The sequence below is a fragment of the Nestor notabilis genome, unplaced genomic scaffold (assembly GCF_000696875.1).
Source record: "Nestor notabilis isolate BGI_N333 unplaced genomic scaffold, ASM69687v1 scaffold24927, whole genome shotgun sequence".
Lineage (NCBI taxonomy): Eukaryota > Metazoa > Chordata > Aves > Psittaciformes > Psittacidae > Nestor > Nestor notabilis.
In genome coordinates, this window is record NW_009936484.1 from 34,949 (window position 1) to 53,655 (window position 18,707).

At 50.0% G+C, this 18,707-nt stretch overlaps 1 protein-coding gene across 1 annotated transcript in view; it reads right to left on the minus strand.

The window, feature by feature from the left end:
• The window catches only part of SLC39A11 (solute carrier family 39, member 11), a 59,737-nt gene that overhangs the window by 34,939 nt on the left and 6,091 nt on the right, over positions 1 to 18,707 (minus strand). The window contains exon 4 of the mRNA XM_010018372.1: positions 2,977 to 3,100. Within this exon, the coding sequence (XP_010016674.1) occupies positions 2,977 to 3,100 (124 nt within the window). The remainder of the gene's footprint in view (positions 1 to 2,976; positions 3,101 to 18,707) is intronic.

Here is an 18,707-nt window from a genome sequence, read left to right on the forward strand (position 1 = left end):
CAGAGTACCACTTCCTAAACCACGTCCCACCAGAAGTCAATCAAGTCATTAAAGCAAACTCTGATTCCCTCTAACAATGTTAGGGAGTTAAGAGCATTGGCAGCACGATGTCAGCAGCTAATCACATCCCCTTGGCACAGACATCTGTGTGTCTGGGATGGACAAGGAGCAGAGATGCTGCTGGTTAACCAGGTACTTCAGGAGACATATATTTGCTCTTCGGGTCAGCAGCCAGCTCAGATTCTACTGCTTTTAACTCCCCAAGGCCAGAGCTGTGCTGACCACTGAGGATGCTCCCAGTTGGGTACCAAACTGATAATGTGGTACTTGACTCCAGGCACTCCACAGCCGCAGCGCTGTGAACCCCTGTGCCCCAGCACACCTAGAAAGCATCTCCTTGGACACAAGATCTCCCACCTGCAGCAGAGGGGTAAGGATGTTGAAGAGAGTGGAGGAGGCTGCTGGGGAATATCACTGCCCTCCCACTCCGCTCCATAATCGGATTTGGAGCGACGTGAATCACTCGGCACCAGGACACGATGAAGAACCAACATGCCTCGCTGTTCAATACACAGCTCCTGGGAGCGTGAGTCACAGCTCAGGTTTCAAGGTGGGATGTTGAATGTAAATCCTTTCTGAGAACTACCCAAGAACACTACGCACGTAGCTACGATCTAAGAGGTCAAACCTGGCCTCCCAGCCCTGCAGCCTGCTGTGACCCTGACAAAGCCATTTCCCCTGGGTTTAGTGTCTGCAGGCTCAGGAGGATGAGCTGCTCTGAGCCATGGGCAGGTCCAGGGAGCAGGATAACGCACCAGGTCCCTCCACAGCACCAGAGAAGGCTTCACCTGCACCCAGAGGAATGAACAAACCCTCCTTAGCTTTATCCCAACCTGTTCCAAGGAAGGCAGGTTACATCTCTTGCCTATCCAGATATATTAGAGACAAGACTGAATTTTCTTTCATTTGTAGTAATTAAAGCTTGGTGATTATCCCACTTATCAAATACCAAGTCTAGACACGGACTTTTCACTGCAGTTCATACCAAATCCACCCAACTCCATTTCACATGGACACACGTGCCTTACATGAGGCAGCCAGTTACTCTGCATGTCAGCCATCTCCTTTTGTACAGATCTAAAAGGAATCTTCTCCCTGGCTTAGTGCAGCTACATGGGTCCCACCACCCGTGTGAGCACCCAGCCACTCCTGCTCCCAACCTCTCCTACAGCCACGTTAAATAAGTGTTTACATCTCCAACAGCAAAGCCCTCAGACACGCAGGGCCCTGGAGAGCTGCACACTTTCCCATTCCCAGCCATCTCCATCCCAGCTCCTTATCACCATCCCCTTATCACATCCCCAGACAACACAAGCCAAGGCAGCGGCCGTGCTTTGGGAGTTTTCTTTCTTTTCACAGCTTTAGTGATTTTAAAACCTCAAGATGTGAAGGAAGGGTCAACGATTCAACAGTGATTAAGTCTGAAACATCCCACTTACTACCCATTAGACTTTGAAAACACCCATTTTGTTCCCAAAGCGGTCCCCAGAGCACAGCCAAGCAGTACCAGCGCTGGGGAAAGCTGCTTTCTTGGAAGGCTTTGAGGTGTCTTGTGAAAATACCAAGTTCATTGCAATAAGCAAGAAAAAAAATAGCAAGAGGCAATAAAAGAATCACTGTATTGTGGATCTGTAATAGCATTGCCCCAGAGAGAGAGAAAACAACAAAGTCTGATGGAGATTTTCTAGTCTCAAAACCATTTGCACTGTTATTGTTTGCAGCTAAGAGCAGACAAGAACACATAACCCAGCAGCTGAGGTCCCTGACAGTTGCAGGGCTGCCTGCTTCTGGGTTTGCTCTTTAAGAATAACATCAAACTGTACCTGAGATGGAAAGTTTTAACCTTACAGAAATAGCACAAACCTTACAACAGCCTTAGAGCCTGCAGGGCTGGAGCAGCCTTTGAGCTCGCACTTGCTCCAGGAGCTAAATGACTCCAAGGACGCAAAGCCCACTGAGTCTAGCACAAAAATTCCTTCCATCCACTTGGAAAAACCCAAGCTGGTATTTCAAGTCTTGAAAAATCCCGTAGATTTGAAACACTTCACGAAACATGCAATTAAGCAAAGTGGTTAAATTATAGCCTGATTTAAGAAGGTAGCAAAATGAAGGATCAGTTCTTCATCTTGATCTGCTCCCAGTTGTGCTCAGGATACTGTAAACCACTATTTCACTTTCCAACCAAGAAAAAGCAGAGGAGCAATGAGATCAATTCACTCAATTACATTTGTCTACTGCAAAGCTGCTGCTAAACAGGGGAAAAGAAAACTGTGGTGCCTCAGAGGCTATATCCCCACGCAGTCAGGATGGCCACCATCTATCCCACGTACACACCCAGGAGCTGGGGGAGCCTGATGAGGTTCCACCACCTTGACTAAGAAGCTCCTTCTTTAAAGATCTATTTAAGGAGGAAACAGCTGCCAACAAGACAATTTCTTCCACACTTTGGCAGCCACAATTCTATTAACCTCCAAAACAAGGAGTGACAGCGCAATTAGGGAGGGCCACCAAGGGTCACTGCCATGGGGCACCTTCAGTGTGATGTAATTTGGCAAGGGCAGGGTTAGCACTAGCTGCACCCACGCTGGAAATACACTTATCTCAAGCTAAGCTGATGATTTCATTTCCCCGGTGAATGAGATATCTAATTATCAATAATTCATAGGCACAGACAGACGTGCAAGTGGTTTTGAGAACTGAAGGGGAAACACAAGTAATGATTCTTGGAATAGGAGCCAGCAGGGAGACAGATCCAGAGAGGGGAGAGAAGGTGCACTCTGCATGCACATGTCAAAACCAATCTAATTTCAATCACATACGTGACAGCCCAGGTGCCAGCATAAGCGGGGTGTTTCCCCCGTACACTCTGCAGCTGGTATATGACAGGATGCTTGCCTGGATGGAGCCCAGCTCTACCTATCCGGATGGACAACTCGCTCTCGTAGACCAGCTGATGGGCAGGTTCGTGCTCATACTTCTCTTTCATCGCTCGTTGGTCGAAGCTCAAGGCAAACGCTGCGTGGGGAGCCCCGCTGAAACCCTGCAAAGAAGAGAGAAGGTCAAGGGTTTCCCCACGTATCCCCATCAACCTTCCCTAGCACCATCCTCAGGAACTGCTCTGGCATCTGCGTGGTTGGGAAGGCAGTTGGGGCATGTGCCACAGCTGCAGTGGAGAGGTGACTTTTGGGTTCCCCTCTTTCTCTCCAGACCGCCCAGCTGTTTAGATTTAAACATTCATTTCCAGTAGAAGCATCAAGAAGAGGGTGCAGAGGAGCCAAGAAGTGAAGGGCTAAAGAGAGAAAGCCAAAATTCATGTGCATTAACAGCAAGAAATGTAATTCCATAAATGCAACTCGAAAGTCAACATGAAGGAGACCAGCAGACGAGGAGGGACATGCGTGAGCAGCTCACAAGGGGTTGAGCTGCTGGTCGAACCTTTGCCAGAGTTCAGTTTGCAGCAGGATACTGGTTCTTCAGCATGGAGGGAGTGTGCCAGGGAAATGGTTTGTTCCAAACTGAACCCATCTGAGCATCAGACAAGACACCACGTTCACAATCACCCAGTGTTAGTGCAGTGGGGCTCATCCAGATGGCCTGAGGAAACTTCAGACTCACTTGGAACATATTTCTACACCATTTGTAACCTCCAAAAAGCAAAGAAGGACGGCCAAAACCAATACTGTCCAGCTCTGCATAGAGCCTGCAGGGAATCCAAGCAGACACCCTGTAGCAAGACAGACCACACTGTTCCCATGAGTGATTCCTGCCAACGTGGATACAGCCCATGAAAACCAGACACAACTCAAAAGATATGCCAGAGACTTTATCTGCATCAGCCAAAGAAAACCTGGCAGACATCATGGCCTTTTCCCATGGTGCTGGACACACAGAGAAAGGTCAGATGTCCTTCTGGATGTCCCCAGGCTGCCCCATCCCACCCAGAGACAGCTATGAAACTGGTAGGAAATACAGGGTTAGGAGCATAACCACATAGCTAAGAGAAGGGAGCATGTCCCATGGAGGTGGCTGTACAACCTGGTATAACCAGGTCCAAAACGTGGGAAGCAGGACCCCAAGTCCCTGTGTCCTCACAGGGCTGGGATACATCCCCTGGGAGCATCCGCAGGGACGGATGTCCAGGCTGCATGGGAACACAGGCTTAGCTGCTGGATTGATGGCAACAGAATAAATGAACATACGCGGAACAGGCAGAGACAGTAATGAGAGACTTGATGGGTAAGGTCACATTGAACAAAAATAAAGGTTAAAGATGAATAACTAAATCTTCTACTCTCCCCTCATTTGCACAATACAGGCTGACCGGTACTATTAATACTCATCACGTATTTGCTATCTGCTCTCTACTGCAGTTTAATCAGGTGCTTTCACCTCCCTTAACCCAGCAATTCCAAGGTGCACGGGTGAGGTGCTTGGTTCAAACCCCTCTGGCAGGAGGGAGACCCACACAGCCCCACTGCGCCAGCTCACAGGAGACACCAGCAGCTCTGCACCCTCAATCCCCAGCAGCACCTGGAGGAACAGGCAGAAATACCAGTGTTCTCCAGTAAAACCTGGACGATGTGACACAGTGAGGAAAGGGGGGAACCTTCAGCATCGTGACCCGACTTGAGTAAGGCAGGAAGAGACTGAGAATGGAAACTGATTTGCAGGCATTGCACAGGGCTCTCCAGCCCTGCTCCCACTGCTGACTGCCTCCTGCTTGCCATTGCTCTCACCTCAGACCTGGGGAACACAAGGTTTCATGGAGCAGAAGACTCCTTCCCCATGGTGTCTACCAACGCTTTGTTAAATGAGATACAATCACTGCAACAGCAGCTTTGCAGGCTTTATCACTACCAGATTTATGGCTTTTCCCCAGTCCAAAGACTCAAATGGGTCTTGTCAGGCAGGGAAGCAAGCCCAGGGCACAGCCAGAGCCCGCAGGACTCTGCAAGTTACAATAACCCAACCAAGAGGAAAGAAATCCCTTGCACAAGCAGGAGCAGGCAGGTAACGTTCAGCGTACACTCTCCATTACCATCTCCATAGATGCAAACAAGCAAGGGCCCTGCGAGGTCAAGACCACTTGCCTCAAGGTCTGCAGCCCTGGCGAGGAGCCTCCCATGGCTATTTTATGTATCACCATTCCCAGCACATCCAGTACTTATGGACGTGGTAGCCACAAATCTGCTTGCAGTGAAACAGAGGCAAACTTGAAGACATTTCAGATGCTTATTGTAAGGTCAGGTCACCCCCCTGTTGCAGGCAGGAATATACAACACCAGAAACACAGGGAAATATTGGTGACCTTCAGTAAAGCACACGCTTTAATCCGACTGTGATTGCTCTGAGTCATTCCAGTCCAGCCGCTGCGCGAGGCCCCTAATTGGAATGTGGCACTGGGTTAAAAAAGCATTAGGAAGAGAAGAGGAAAGTCAACCCACGTTAATTAGTTCATGCCAGTAATTAGCGTTAACTGAAATAACCACAGGGGCTTCAAAAAGCGAGCTGCAATGAGAGACTTGGACAGGAAGATCTGGGAGGAAAACTATTCTGGGATGCGGGAGTCCCCACTGCACTCGCCTCCGCTCACGGAGCTACAAGGGAAAGGTCATTAGATTGTCAGAGCCCCATGTGTAAAAACACAGACAAGGAAACAGAGATAATCTCTGCAGAGAGCCTGAACAGGCTTTTGTTACCCAAAAGCTGCGGCAATCCCAAGTTAATCCATATGGAAACGTGCCACTCTCAAGGGATGTGGCCATCATCCTGGTATCGATGGTATCGCCCTGCTATTGCAAGGCAAAGGGGTGAGACAGGGAGGAGGGAGCAGCTGCTTGGTTTTAGATGAAGCAAGGATTTGGGATTGCATCCTGCCCCTTGCACAAGTTGCTAAGAAAGGAATGAAGAGCGAGCAATACCTTTGAGAAACAACCTGCTCTTCTCCACCTGACCACTGAAGAAGAAGAAGCTAATAACCAGTGGTTACAAAAGCTGATGGTCTGGCTTTGGGTAGATCACTTGGTACCAGATCTGGAGGTGCTGCTTGTCTGGCACGGTTGGTGATGCTGCTCTTCCCATACAATATCTTGCTGGCTTTAACCCAGCAAACACCCTGGAACAGGCTCCACAAAGCCAAAGGAAACAAAGACCATAATGCATCAATTAACAGCAGAAAGCACCTCAACAGGGAAGAGAAATTGAATAAATCCAGCTATCTTATTAAAAAGAAATAGAAAATGTTCCTAACTTGTCCAGGAGCTAACACAGAGACAATAAGAGACGATAATAAGCCATGCTTGGATGGTGCCCAGCGGCTCCCATTTCGCACTTAGTGACAGTGATAACAGATCAGACACCAGAAAGTGGTAAGAGAAAGAGCAGGGTGTGGAGAGCAGAGAGGGGAAGGGGAGATGCTCCAGGTCCCCAGCCCACAGGGATGGACCCAGCACGTCTCTGCAGCCTCCCTATGCCCCTGGTGAGCTCAGGGCCAGCTCCATGCATGAGCCACTTGCCCAGCTCCATTGCTTCTGCACGGCTGCACAGAGCCCAGTGCCTCTGGGGATGGAGACAAAGGCTGGGCAGTAACAAAGCATCAAGTGCCCGGCTCTTCTGAGGCAGAAAACTGGATTTATGTTCAAAATGTGACACAGGAAGGGAGCTCCCTTAGAAAGCACTGAGTTATCAGAGAGAGCCCATTTGCATGTAAAGCAGCAGGCTGGTATTTTGTTATTTGAAGCAATATATCAAAGGCTGGAAGCTCCCAAGTGAAACTCCGTGTTCGTTATGTATCCCTGTGCCAGCAGCACTCGTTTGTAACCCACTGAGGGCTGAAGAACACACAAGCAATGGTGAGACACCCCATGCTCCCTCAGCACCCTTTGTGTCATCTCTTGAGACCTTGGCTGGTTGTGTTGCTCTCAAAGTCCCTGGAGCACAGAGTTGGGCAGGTGAGGATGTGCCTGGAATGGGGTTTAAAGGCCACAGTGAGTGGTGCTGCCAGAAGCTGTGATGCTATGGGGCATCCCACCTAAAAATGGTCACCCAGCTCCACCTTCCCCCACCACAGCATCCCTCAAAACTGCCCCATCCCTGGCAGTGTTCAAGGCCAGCTTGGACACAGGGGCTTGGAGCAACCTGCTCTAGTGGAATGTGTCCCTGCCCGGGGCAGGGGGTTGGAACTGGATGAGCTTTATAAGGTCCCTTCCAACACAAACCTAAATCTGGGATTCTAAAACAATGCATCTCCCAAGCTCTTCTAGGATAAAAAATAGAATGATTTTGGTCAATATTGACCTGGCACGAATTGATGGGTTAAGGGAAGGAGTTAGCAGGACTTGGATGGCAGCTCCTCTCAAAGCCAGGATCACTCCAAATACAAAAATCCACTCCAAATACAAAAATCAACAACTCAAATGCAACCTTAAACACTCCACACAATAAAGCCAGGCTCCTCTCACTGCTGAAGTGGGTGCAGACATATTTATGATGAATAGCATCCGATACACCGCTCTGGGACGCAGCAAACCACCCTTGTTTTAGCCCTGAGCCCTGCCATAGCCCAGTCCACAACTGGGTCCTACCCACAGCACCCAAACCCCCTTGATCCAACAAACTGCACCCCCATAAACTGGGAATAAACCGGGGGATATCCAGCACAGCCCAGACCACCACAACCGCTCCATATGCCAGAGTAACCCCAACCCCACACCAAAACCCATGTAATGAAGATGGAAAGCCAAATTTACCCTCATATGAAAGTTGAAGGGTCTCCACGTGTTGCAGGTACATCTCAGTTTGCATTTTAATCTGGAGGGTGCTAACAAAGGAGCAGCAGTAGTGGGCACAGCAGATGGAAAGGCACTTCCATGCCAGTTCTGACTGAGCTCGCTAACGAGAGCTGGGGCAGCACTGTCTGTCACGCTGCAAAACCTTTTCCTTCCATTTTCCCTCGAGTTCAACTGCCTGAAGTTTTTAAAGCCACAGCATGTGCAGCCAGAGGCTGCAATCAGAACTGTCCTCTGAAGCCTCCAATGCAGTCAAATACAACAGCAGAAGATGAACCACATCAGAGAAGGCAAATGGAAAAGATGAGCAGGTGAGAAGCATTGCACAAGCATTCACGCTGCTGGTGGACAGCAGCAGCTCCCAGGGTCTACAAACCCAACCCGAGCCCTCATCCCAACAGCCAGATCCCAAATACATCCTTGTCCTACCACAACACCAACAGCTCCAGAGGCATCGGGTTGGGATTGAAATGAGGAGGCTGGATAGGAATTGCTCCTCAATTGGAATTCCACTGGCACTGGCTTGCTCAGCACTAGGCAGGACCAGGATAACCCTGAGCAGAGGCACAGCTTCAGCCTAGAAGCTAAATGATCACACAGCAGACGCTTAATGCAAGAGCATCCTCATGGAACTTGGTTTCCCAAGGAGGAACACGCTCCAAGTGCCTGATCCTGCATCACACCAGCGCCACAGCCCTCCTGCCTGCGCTGGGAACACCAACATCTTCCCAGAGCTACAGGGGGAAGCCCGAGCTTCCCACACTGAGCATCTTCCATCTGGCTGCTGCAGCCCCGCGTCCTCCCCCGGCCCAGCACGCAGCCCTGCAGCAGGCAGGAGGCTCGTAGCTATGGCAGCACTGCCGCGGGAATGGGGAGGGAAAGGTTCACCCAGAGACTCCAAACTGCAGTGTTTTCATGGCAAACCTGCTCCGGCAGCATCCTGCGAGCAGATCGCAGCAGGCTGGGAAGCCCTTCTCATCCCACGACACCAGAGCCTGCCCCTGATAACTGCAACAGGGAAGCTTAAGTGAATATTAAGGCAGGCTGGTATCAGTTTATCTGTAACTAATGTAATATTATTGCGAGTACATTTTATTCACTGCTAATTATCAGCCACTGATAACTCATAATTCCTGACAATTGCAACAGCAGCTTTAATCACCAGCCTCTGCAGACAGGCTGTGAGGGCAGGAGGAATAAATCACCTCCCTTCATGTCACCAGGAGCATGGGGACAGATAGGGTGTCCTGTAGGGTGACCCTGGAGTAGCCTCAGCCACAGGGTCTCCCATGGGAGCTGCCTCATCCAACAGCCGCTGATGGGAGACACTAGGCAGTGCCACAACCAGCAGCACATCCAGACATGCCACCCAAGGGAGGGAAATTTATCAAAACCTACCCAAACCTTCATATAAACCCAATTTGCCCACCAAAAGGAACAAGAGGAAAGCATCCTGCAGCCCTTCTGATCCAGGGATGCTGTGGTACCCGCTCCCAGCCAGAACACAGCATGGTCGGACCCCGAGAGCATCACTGCCAGGGAGCTGACGCATGCCACCAGCACCAGCCCCACCAAGAGGAGCTCCAAGGGGATATGGGCAAAGGACAATCCATCTTTTTGGCCAAAACAACATCCCTATTAAAAATAAACATACGGATTTTTCTCCTTGGCACATTTGGGGCTTTGGCCTTTCCAGGAGGGTGGAAAAACACAGCAGGAACGTCACTGGCAAATGGTCTGGGAAGGCGGCAGCTCCAACAGCGCGGGGCTGAGTGAGCACTGCCCGGGAGGAGGGAACACGAGTGTGATTCCCAGGGAATCACAGAGGGTTTGTTACAAAACGGGATGTTTTGCAAGCGCACTGGTTTACATGGCAGAGAGGAGGCCGTCGCTGTAACCTTTACCACTGCAAAAACAAGAGCCCAGGAATGTGTTTGCTGCTTTTGCCACAGGACATGGCAAAATAACAAACAACTTGTTAAACAGCCAGAACCCACCTCTGCAACAGCAGGACATGGGATTCATGTCACCAACCTCCTGCCTGGAGGTTCCTGCCATCAGGAAGCTCAGCAAAACCTCAAAACACAACCAGTCAATCTATTTTTCACTGGACCACCAAAACCAGTTAGGATGTACATCCACTTCCAGCTCTTTGCTGGAAGGAAACTTGGCTGTTACAGCCACAGCCACATCCTAAAGGATATATAAGAGATATCCTAAGGGCGTAAGAGTGCTGAGGCGCTGGCACAGGGTGCCCAGAGAAGCTGTGGCTGCCCCATCCCTGGCAGTGTTCAAGGCCAGGTTGGACACAGGGGCTTGGAGCAACCTGTCCTAGTGGAAGGTGTCCCTGCCCACGGCAGGGGTTGGAGCTGGAGGAGCTTTAAGGTCCCTTCCAGCACAAACCATTCCATGATTCTATGATTTTCCCAAGGGATATTTTCCTAAGGACTGCCTCCCATATCACCACCACCCAGATGCCAGCAGCTTGCTCAGCAAGACATGGTAGAGAGGTTTGTGGCATCAAGTCAGCACTACAATATGAGATTTTAATTGTGAGCAATAAACCTTTAAGCCTCAGATGGGATTAACAAGAGCTTTTTCTCCACATGCTTATTAAAGTCTAATGGAGACCAGCTTTGCCTCTTTTCTCGCTCCCTGCCCCCTTCCCACCCTGTATATTTGTAGCGTGGCAACATGTATTTTTACAGCCCTTTTATTATGCAAGGCTTTTTGCAAGGGTAAGAGAAAAAGCAAACAAAACTTCAATTAACAGCTCATTTTTACACAATATACCCCTCAGTAATGATTTGCTATCAGTGCAGATTGAATTAACGGCAAAGGGGAGAACAAAGCGGGCGGCGGTTGCGGCAGGGTGGGCTGTTGGGAGCCCTGGGAGGGCTGGTGGGATGCAGAAGGCTCAGTAAGTGATCCATCACCCCTCTAGTGAAGAGCCACACCATGCCAGTGCTGCCTAATGACATTATGTTAACACACAACTTCCTTTAGACCCACAATTAGCAATGTGGACGTGCACAAGTCCCTGGCAGATGGACGGAGAAGCAGGAGCGCTGGGGTGCAGCCTCTTCTCCCTGCATCCCCCCGAGCATCACAGCCAGCACGGCCTCCAGGGACCCAGCCACAGCCACAGTTCATCTTCCTTGCTTTCTGCTCTTTTTCTCCACATCTTGTACATCCCATAATTACCAAAATAGCACCAAGAGAGGCACCGAGTCCTCTCCTTGTCTGCAGGAGCCATGGCAGAGCCAAGGGAGCATCAAACACTTTTCCTGAAGCTGAGCACAATAAATGCACAGGAGAAGCTCTTGATTCTCTTCAGCCACTGCAATTAATTTGTTAATTTATTACAGCAGAGAGGAGCAATAAGGGACAAGGCACTTCCTGATTACCACTAACAAGAAACTCAAGACTGAATTTTGGGCTGGTTCACCTCCAAGCAGCCCTAAGGCAAGGCTTGTCCTTGGCTTTCACGGGTAACTCCTTTGGGCACTGAAATCCAACCAAGACAACCAAAAACCTAGAAAACAAGCTCAGAAATCAGCCCTCATAGCATTTATATGTGTAGGATGTACCTCACTTCTAAGGTCTTGAGAGGCCTAAAAACAGCACGTGCAAGGTGTAAACCAAGAGCAAGATGCCTTCCCAAGCCTGCAAACGCTCTGAAACGCAGAGAAGACTCACCCAGTCACTTGTTCAGTTCGCATTAGCTCTGACGCCTGCAGACAGCAGATTACAGTCACATCACTTTCAGCACCTCACTGATAATTCGAGCATGATGTGGGGAGACAGGAAAACACACCACAGATTTGGAGCGAGGCCAGAGGAGGCCCCGGAGCTGCTGCGAGGGCTGGAGCAGCTCTGCTCTGGAGCCAGGCTGAGAGAGCTGGGCTGGGGCAGCTGGAGAAGAGAAGGCTCCTGAAGGGGACACCTTAGAGCAGCTCCAGGGCCTAAAGGGGCTCCAGGAAACCTGGAGAGGGGCTTTGGACAAGGGATGTAGGGACAGGACAAGGGGAATGGCTTTAACTTGCCAGAGGACACACCACCCCATAGCCACGTGCCCAGAGTATCAAGTGGGTGCCAACACAGAGACACCCACTGGGTCCAAATGATGGCAGAGGAGCCTCATCCAGGCTGAGCAGAAAGGAACAAACCAGCCTGGTTTTCCCCCAGTTCCCCAGCACCGTGCTCCTCTCCAGCAGGTTATCAGAGGCACAAATTCCACCAGATTAAGAGCAAGGGTCTGTTTGACACCATCCACAGCACCTCCAAGAGCTGGCTGGCATCATGCAGAGCTGTTTGAGTGGAAAGGCGACCACTGAGCATCGCAAGGAGCAACTTACCCATCCTTCTGCAACCACAGGTGTCAAGGGGACTTGTGTGTGTCCTCTCTGGGGACAGACACACACAAGAGGCACAGACCTGACTCTGTACAGCACATCTTCTAAGCAGACAGCAGTGTCAAGACAGTCTGGGTGAGTCAGAGTTTACCCTTAGAGCAAGCTGGCTTTGTGCTGCAGTTATAGATCTCTGCATATGTATCTTCCCATGATCTCCAAGAAAGCAGCTTTCCTCTCCCTGACGTTCACCAACTGCCACTTCACTTGCTGCTTCTCTGTCATTTTAATGGCAGGTTTACTTTCCACAGCGGAGACATTAATTTGGGGTTATGCTGTGAGAGAATTCAAAGGCAGGTTTTGAAATCCAAGAACAGGCACAGAACCATCCCTGACACTCAGTCCATGCTCAGCTACGAGCAGTGGGTCAGCAGCACCCACACCCTGCTCTCCCCTGGGAGCTTGCTTATTTAGTCCTGCTTATTCCAGGACTAAACCTTAACCCAACAAAAGGAGTGCTCTGCAAAAGGGTAAGACACTACCCAGGACCCCCTGGCACGCTGCATCCCTCCCCATGGTGCCAGCCAGACTCTTTTAGCAGGTACAAGGAGATCTGGGATTCCAGCATGCTCTTCCTTTTGGAAAATTCATTCTCTTTTACAATTCTGAGCCAGGCCTCAAGGAGTAATTGAAATTCCATCAGCAAAGGTTGAGCCATGGAGGCAAGAAGAGCCCCATGTTACGTTACCAGCCTCGTCAGCAGTAAAACCCACTCGAGGCAAGCAGTGAGGAGCAAGGTGCTTTAAGGTGGGCACAGGCGTGTAACAGAGAAGGGAATGGTGCAGAAGCAGTGCAGGAGCTCCCTGAATGAGGAATTCAGCCAAGTTTTACCTGTCCCTGCTGGTTTATAAAGGGATTTTTACACCTCCTTGTTCTCAGTGTGACGCTGCAGAGCCCCAAACCACCCCGGATCTCATCTGCCATCGGTGACTGTCCCCATACACCTAATAAGGGTGGGAAGGGAGTTTAACCCTGACTTGGATTCAGGGCATCTCTGCTCTTCAGCTCTTGCTTTGGGGCTTCAAATGGAATGTTTTTTTGAAATGCTTAATGCATAATGAGAGAAAATGATAATTAAGAGCAGCTGACAAATTACACTCTGGAAGTAAATAATCCTTTACCTCCATTAATACAACAAAATGCTGCTCTCAAAATTAGGATAATTACAACTTTGTGCCTTGGATTTTTGCAAATCATTTCACCCTATGTAGCAACAACTGGATTTCAGTCACTAAAACCACTGCACAGGGAAGGGTGGGAGGCAGGCTTTGGGCAAACAGGTCTTAAAGAAACCTTTAAGGGTTTCTGGGTGCTGACCTGAAGAAGCAGGACTCTAACAAGAGACTTCCAGAGGATTCCCTGGGTGGGTTCTGTGGCCAACACCTGGGATCATGTTGGGAATCACGCCCTGGGTCAGGACACAGGGAATTCAGTCCCAGGCATCAGTCCTGCATGGACCTAGAGCTGGGTTGGATTTATCTGACAAGTTAATAAACCCCATGCCCAGGTACTCCAACCTATTCAGAGCTGGAAGAGGAAGGCCCTTTCCCAATGGAAAACTTTGTTACGTTCCCTTATGAGGCTTCCACAAGAGTTTCCCTTCCTCAGTTAAAGCCGGATCCTTCCTTGCAGAGTCAGTGGGAAAGGGCCAGAATGCCACAAAAGAAAACAAACAGAAGGGCTATTTTCCCCCTAAGGAAAGGAAATCGGAGCAAACCAGGAATGCACGAGTCGAGCTGCAGCTCACGCAAGCCCAGATCAACCAAATCCCTCTGGTCCATCCAGAGGGTCCATCCATTCTCATCCCCCTGCGAGGCAAAGACACATAAATGGGCAATCACTTTGCATGCCCCAAACCACCAAAACCACCTCAGTGGAACTCCTTTATTTGATCATTTTACCAAGATCATGTAGCCCAAAACACAGCTGGTCCCTGGGCTGCTCTGGACACTGCTTCAGTCCCACACACAGATGTACTACACCAGAAACTACACAAGCCCCAGACACAGGCACATCCCTTGGTTAACACTGGAACCCACAAAGCCTCCATGTAGGATGGCAATGAGGATGTGCAGCTAATTAACTTTCTAGGAGTCACAGATGAACAGGAAAAAGCACATTAAGAATGGGAACTTGTGACGGGCACGTCCCGGAGGGATTAGCAAATTGCATAAGAGGAACCTTTATTCCGATTATAAATTAACACCAGCGACAAGACCCAGCACATTTTTACTGCCTCGTGAAATAATTAACCCGTCACATCCAGCTCCATGCAAATCAGGAGGGAGAGAAGTATTAAAAGCTTTCCATCTTCACCGGGTGGAAGCACATACCGGGAGCAGCACCAGCATCCTCAAACAGCACCCACGGCACTGACGACTGCACTGCCTCATTACACCAGTACAGCCAGTACCTGCCAGGAATCACTGCCGAGTGCCCCACGACAAAAAAAGATGCTTCCCATGGTCTAATCCAGCTGTGGTTTAGCCCTGAGAATGAAATTGCAGTTTTAAATCTGCATCCACGCCTGTAGCGGGTGGGATGGTCCCTCCTCCCCCTCCTGCAGCATCACCCTCCACGCACCAGCCTCAGCCTTCCCCCAGTAAGTGACTTGCACGGATTTAGAAAGCACAACATACATCCCCGAGGCACATTGTGAACCAGACACCAGCATTATGAAACGAGAGGAACCCGCGGATGTCTGTTTATCATGTTCTCAAAGTCTTCCCAAGGGGACCTGTCAAAAATAGCCTCAAATGCACTGGACAAAGTGCCCAGTCCCAGAGTATATTCCAAAAACCCTCAAATTGTAAAAATAGGAAAGGGCAGGAGCACAATGCAGTCACGTTTTGAGAGGGTTAATGGGATCCTGCCTCCTACTATGAGCATCCACACACACGCACCCACCCCACTCCTCCATCCCACGTGAAGATGCTCAGCCCACTCCTGAAAACCATTACACAGCTACAAACAGCCCCAAAGTGTCTCAAAATGGGTATGAAACACAAGGCCCAGACCCCAGGCAGGGGTTTTGGCCACGTTGGTCCTTCCTGCAGCACGAAGGGCCCCATGGAGCACACACCAACCCAGGCAAAAGGCTTTTAAAGGGCACTTTAGTTGCTGTTTGTTTTAAATCTAAGGAATGGGCCACCCATCACATGCAGCTTTATTGATCTATCCAGTACTCAGGGGAAAAAAAACAACAGACCCTGTGTCTAAATGACAAGGAAAAAACCACATCCAATTGAGATGGTATTTCCAGGACAGAATTACAGCCCTGCCTCCCCATCCCTCCATCCCCAACCATCTTTTACACATCCCTGACCATCTTTTATATGAGAAGTATTGGCAGGCTCCTAGTTATAGCTGAGTAATGGCCCATCAGCTCTCTCCCTGGATTATATATTAACTCCTGGTGCTCCTGCAGCATCCATCCTCCTCTCCCTTCCCCTTGACCACCCATCAGCTCACCCCAGGTCACCCAAAGGAGACCCCAAGGCTGCCCCAGATCCCGCAGCATCCATCCAGGTCCTGGACCAAGCTTGGCTCTGGCTGCAGACCTGCACCCACCACACTGGGAGTGACAGAGCTGCTGTCTGTACATGGACAGATGTTTCTGAGCAAAATGGAGCCTGGAGGTAGAGGAGATGAAGCTGATTAAACCTCATTATCCTATTTAGTGTAATGATCAGAGCTGAGGGGACGTCATGCAGCTGGGAGTGGAAGGAATAACACGGTTAATAACTGCCTATGTTATGGCAGGTACAGCCAAGCTGATGTGCAGCCCACGAGGGGTTTATCTCCCACCACGACCAGCTTGCCTTCTCCTCTCCCTGGCCTATGCCACATCCCCAATCCACCAGCATCATGTCTGTGAATTCCTGCTTGCCCAGAGGAGAATTTAAGGGCATTGATGTGGAAAGGCAGGAGCGAGGGAGCTCCTGGAAGCCACAGCATCAACACAGGCAACGCACTGTGCCTAAACCCAGCGTCCCACCCCAGGCTCCACCAGAACACCCGTGGGAGCTCCAACAGCAGCACCGCTGGCTCGAAGACAAAAGCAACATGCATCCATGTGAAGATTCAGGAGCAAAAGCAGCCAGAGACTGCCTGAAATCTAGAGTCAAGGCTGGATGCCTCCTCTGGACTCCTGTGGGATCCCTCTGGGAAGAAGGAGGCCAGAACAAGAAACCCATCCTGGAAACCCAATAAAACATGAGACTGAGCAAACGCAGCCAAGTCAGCAGAGCTGCAAGACAGATTTGAAGGATGAGAATAATAATACTTAATCTCAGCATCCTTATGCATTCCAGTAGGCCCAAAATAGCTACTCAGTGAGCAGGGACCTACTGTGCTGAGCGGTAGTTTCAAGTAAACTCTCCCTCTGAGGCTTTGGGTCTTGGTGTGAGACCCCCAGCCCCAACCCTTTTTAGTAAAGGCAATAGCATCTCATTCACCCTCCCCATCACCTGCCCCTCTCCATACAGCAACAGCCTCAGACACCAGTCGAAAGTCAAGTTCTTGTTTAAAAACTAGCTGTAAGGTTAAATTAGAGCAAAGGAAGGAGAGAAACCTGCTGTGGCATCACCGGGGCCAGGCTGGGAAGAGGCAGATGGGCTGTTCTTTAGTGGTATGAGGTAATTCCAGAAACTCCAGCAACATCCTGCTGCAGAACCAGCTCTGCTGCCGCCTCCCCAGCACCGAACCAGGGGCTGCTGGTGAAGACACACTTTGGCTGAACACATACAAGGGGACTGGTGCCAAAATAAGGGTGAGCCTCTTATTTAGAGCTCCTGAGGTCTCTTCCTGCAATGGGCTCACCCTCCAAGCCCTCCCATTGAAGGTAGCTGTTCTCCACCACCAGCATCTCCTCCTCCATAACCTCAGCTAAAGGATAACATGTTAAAGGCTTCACACAGGGAAATGGTGAAAGATAAGATGTAATAGATTGGAATTTCATAAGGAATTTAATCACTACAGCTGTTTGGCGTCATTAAATCAGTTTCTCTTGGAGGTTTAACCCTCCTGCCAGCCCCGGATCTGCTGTTGAGCAAACACTCGGGTACCACTGGAGCTGCCCAGCTCCTGTCAGGGCTGCAGCAGGAGCAAAACCTTTCTCTCTCCCCAGGGAGCAGAGCTGGGGTGATAAGGACTCATTAAAAGCTTTTACTACCTGTTGTTATCCAGCAAACTGATTATGGAGGAGTGCCAGGCAGAGAGAGAGCTCTCTGTGCAAAGAGCAATAGGCTAAAAAGGGATCCCTCATCCTGCCCTGCAGGGACAGTGTGCCCCACGCTCTCACCAGCATCCCTTCCCTGCCTGACTTTAGGTGGAGGAAAAAAATACCCAAAACAACCACCTCTGAGATTTTAACTGACTTAGAAAGATGCGACACTTGTTGGAAGTGAAGTGCAATGGCTTAACCTTTGTCTGAGCAGCTCCTGAGATGTCTGGGCTCCAAGTGAAGGGAGATGCATCTTGAGCCAAATTTCCCTGCCAGCACAGCCCCAAGGATGGCTCCAGACTGACCAGACACTGATTCTTCATTTCAACACATTCAGCTTTGACCTCTACCCATGCTCCTTCCACAGCATCCCTCGTAATCCCTTCATCAAGTACAAGAGGTACCTCATCCTCTTCCTAAAGCATCCCAGAAGTGCCATCCCCTGCCCACTGCAGCACATCTGACCAGCCTCTGGGCAAAGAGTGCAGGAGCCCCGAGTTATCCAAGTGGCACTTTGCATTTGCACAAGCTCTCATAAGGTGGGTCCTGCCCATTGCTCAGCTGAGACACCCCAGCACAGGGACACCCCTTTTCCAGGCTGCTCTTGTCACCACTCCATCCTGTCCTGTGCAATGCAAGAATTCCCCTCCCTGCAACGCACTTCCCCCTTCACACACTCCCATTTCAAAACACAGCAGAGAAGAACACCAACCATCAGGAAGAAGTGGGTTTTGTGGCACAACTGTTTATCTACCCTGTTGGGAAACAGCAGCTTCAGGCAGCTGATCAAATACATCTTGAGCCCCATCCAGCTCCTTCTAACAAGGGCAATCACTGCGATGGCCAACACAGGCAGTAGACAGGCGATTGAGAGCAGAAGGAAAACACAGGGTTTGATGGCAAACAGCTTCCAAGTGCTCTGGCAGCCTGAGAGCAGCTCCTGGCCTCTCAGGAACTGCAAACGGTTCAGGACCTGTTCCAAGAGGCTCGAAAAGTAAGGGAGCAGGGAAAGCGGATGCCACGGGCTCCTCTGGATACCGGGTAAGTGGGAAGCCTCACATTCCTTACTCACAGCCACAAGTAATCTCCCCTTCCACTCAAATAAATACAATTTAAAAAGCTCTTTGGAAGTTGTTGAAAACACCCTGACTAAGCCACGCTTGTGTTTCCAGCTGCAAAAACCCAACAGCTCCTGATTTATTTATTTTTGTAATAACACTCTTC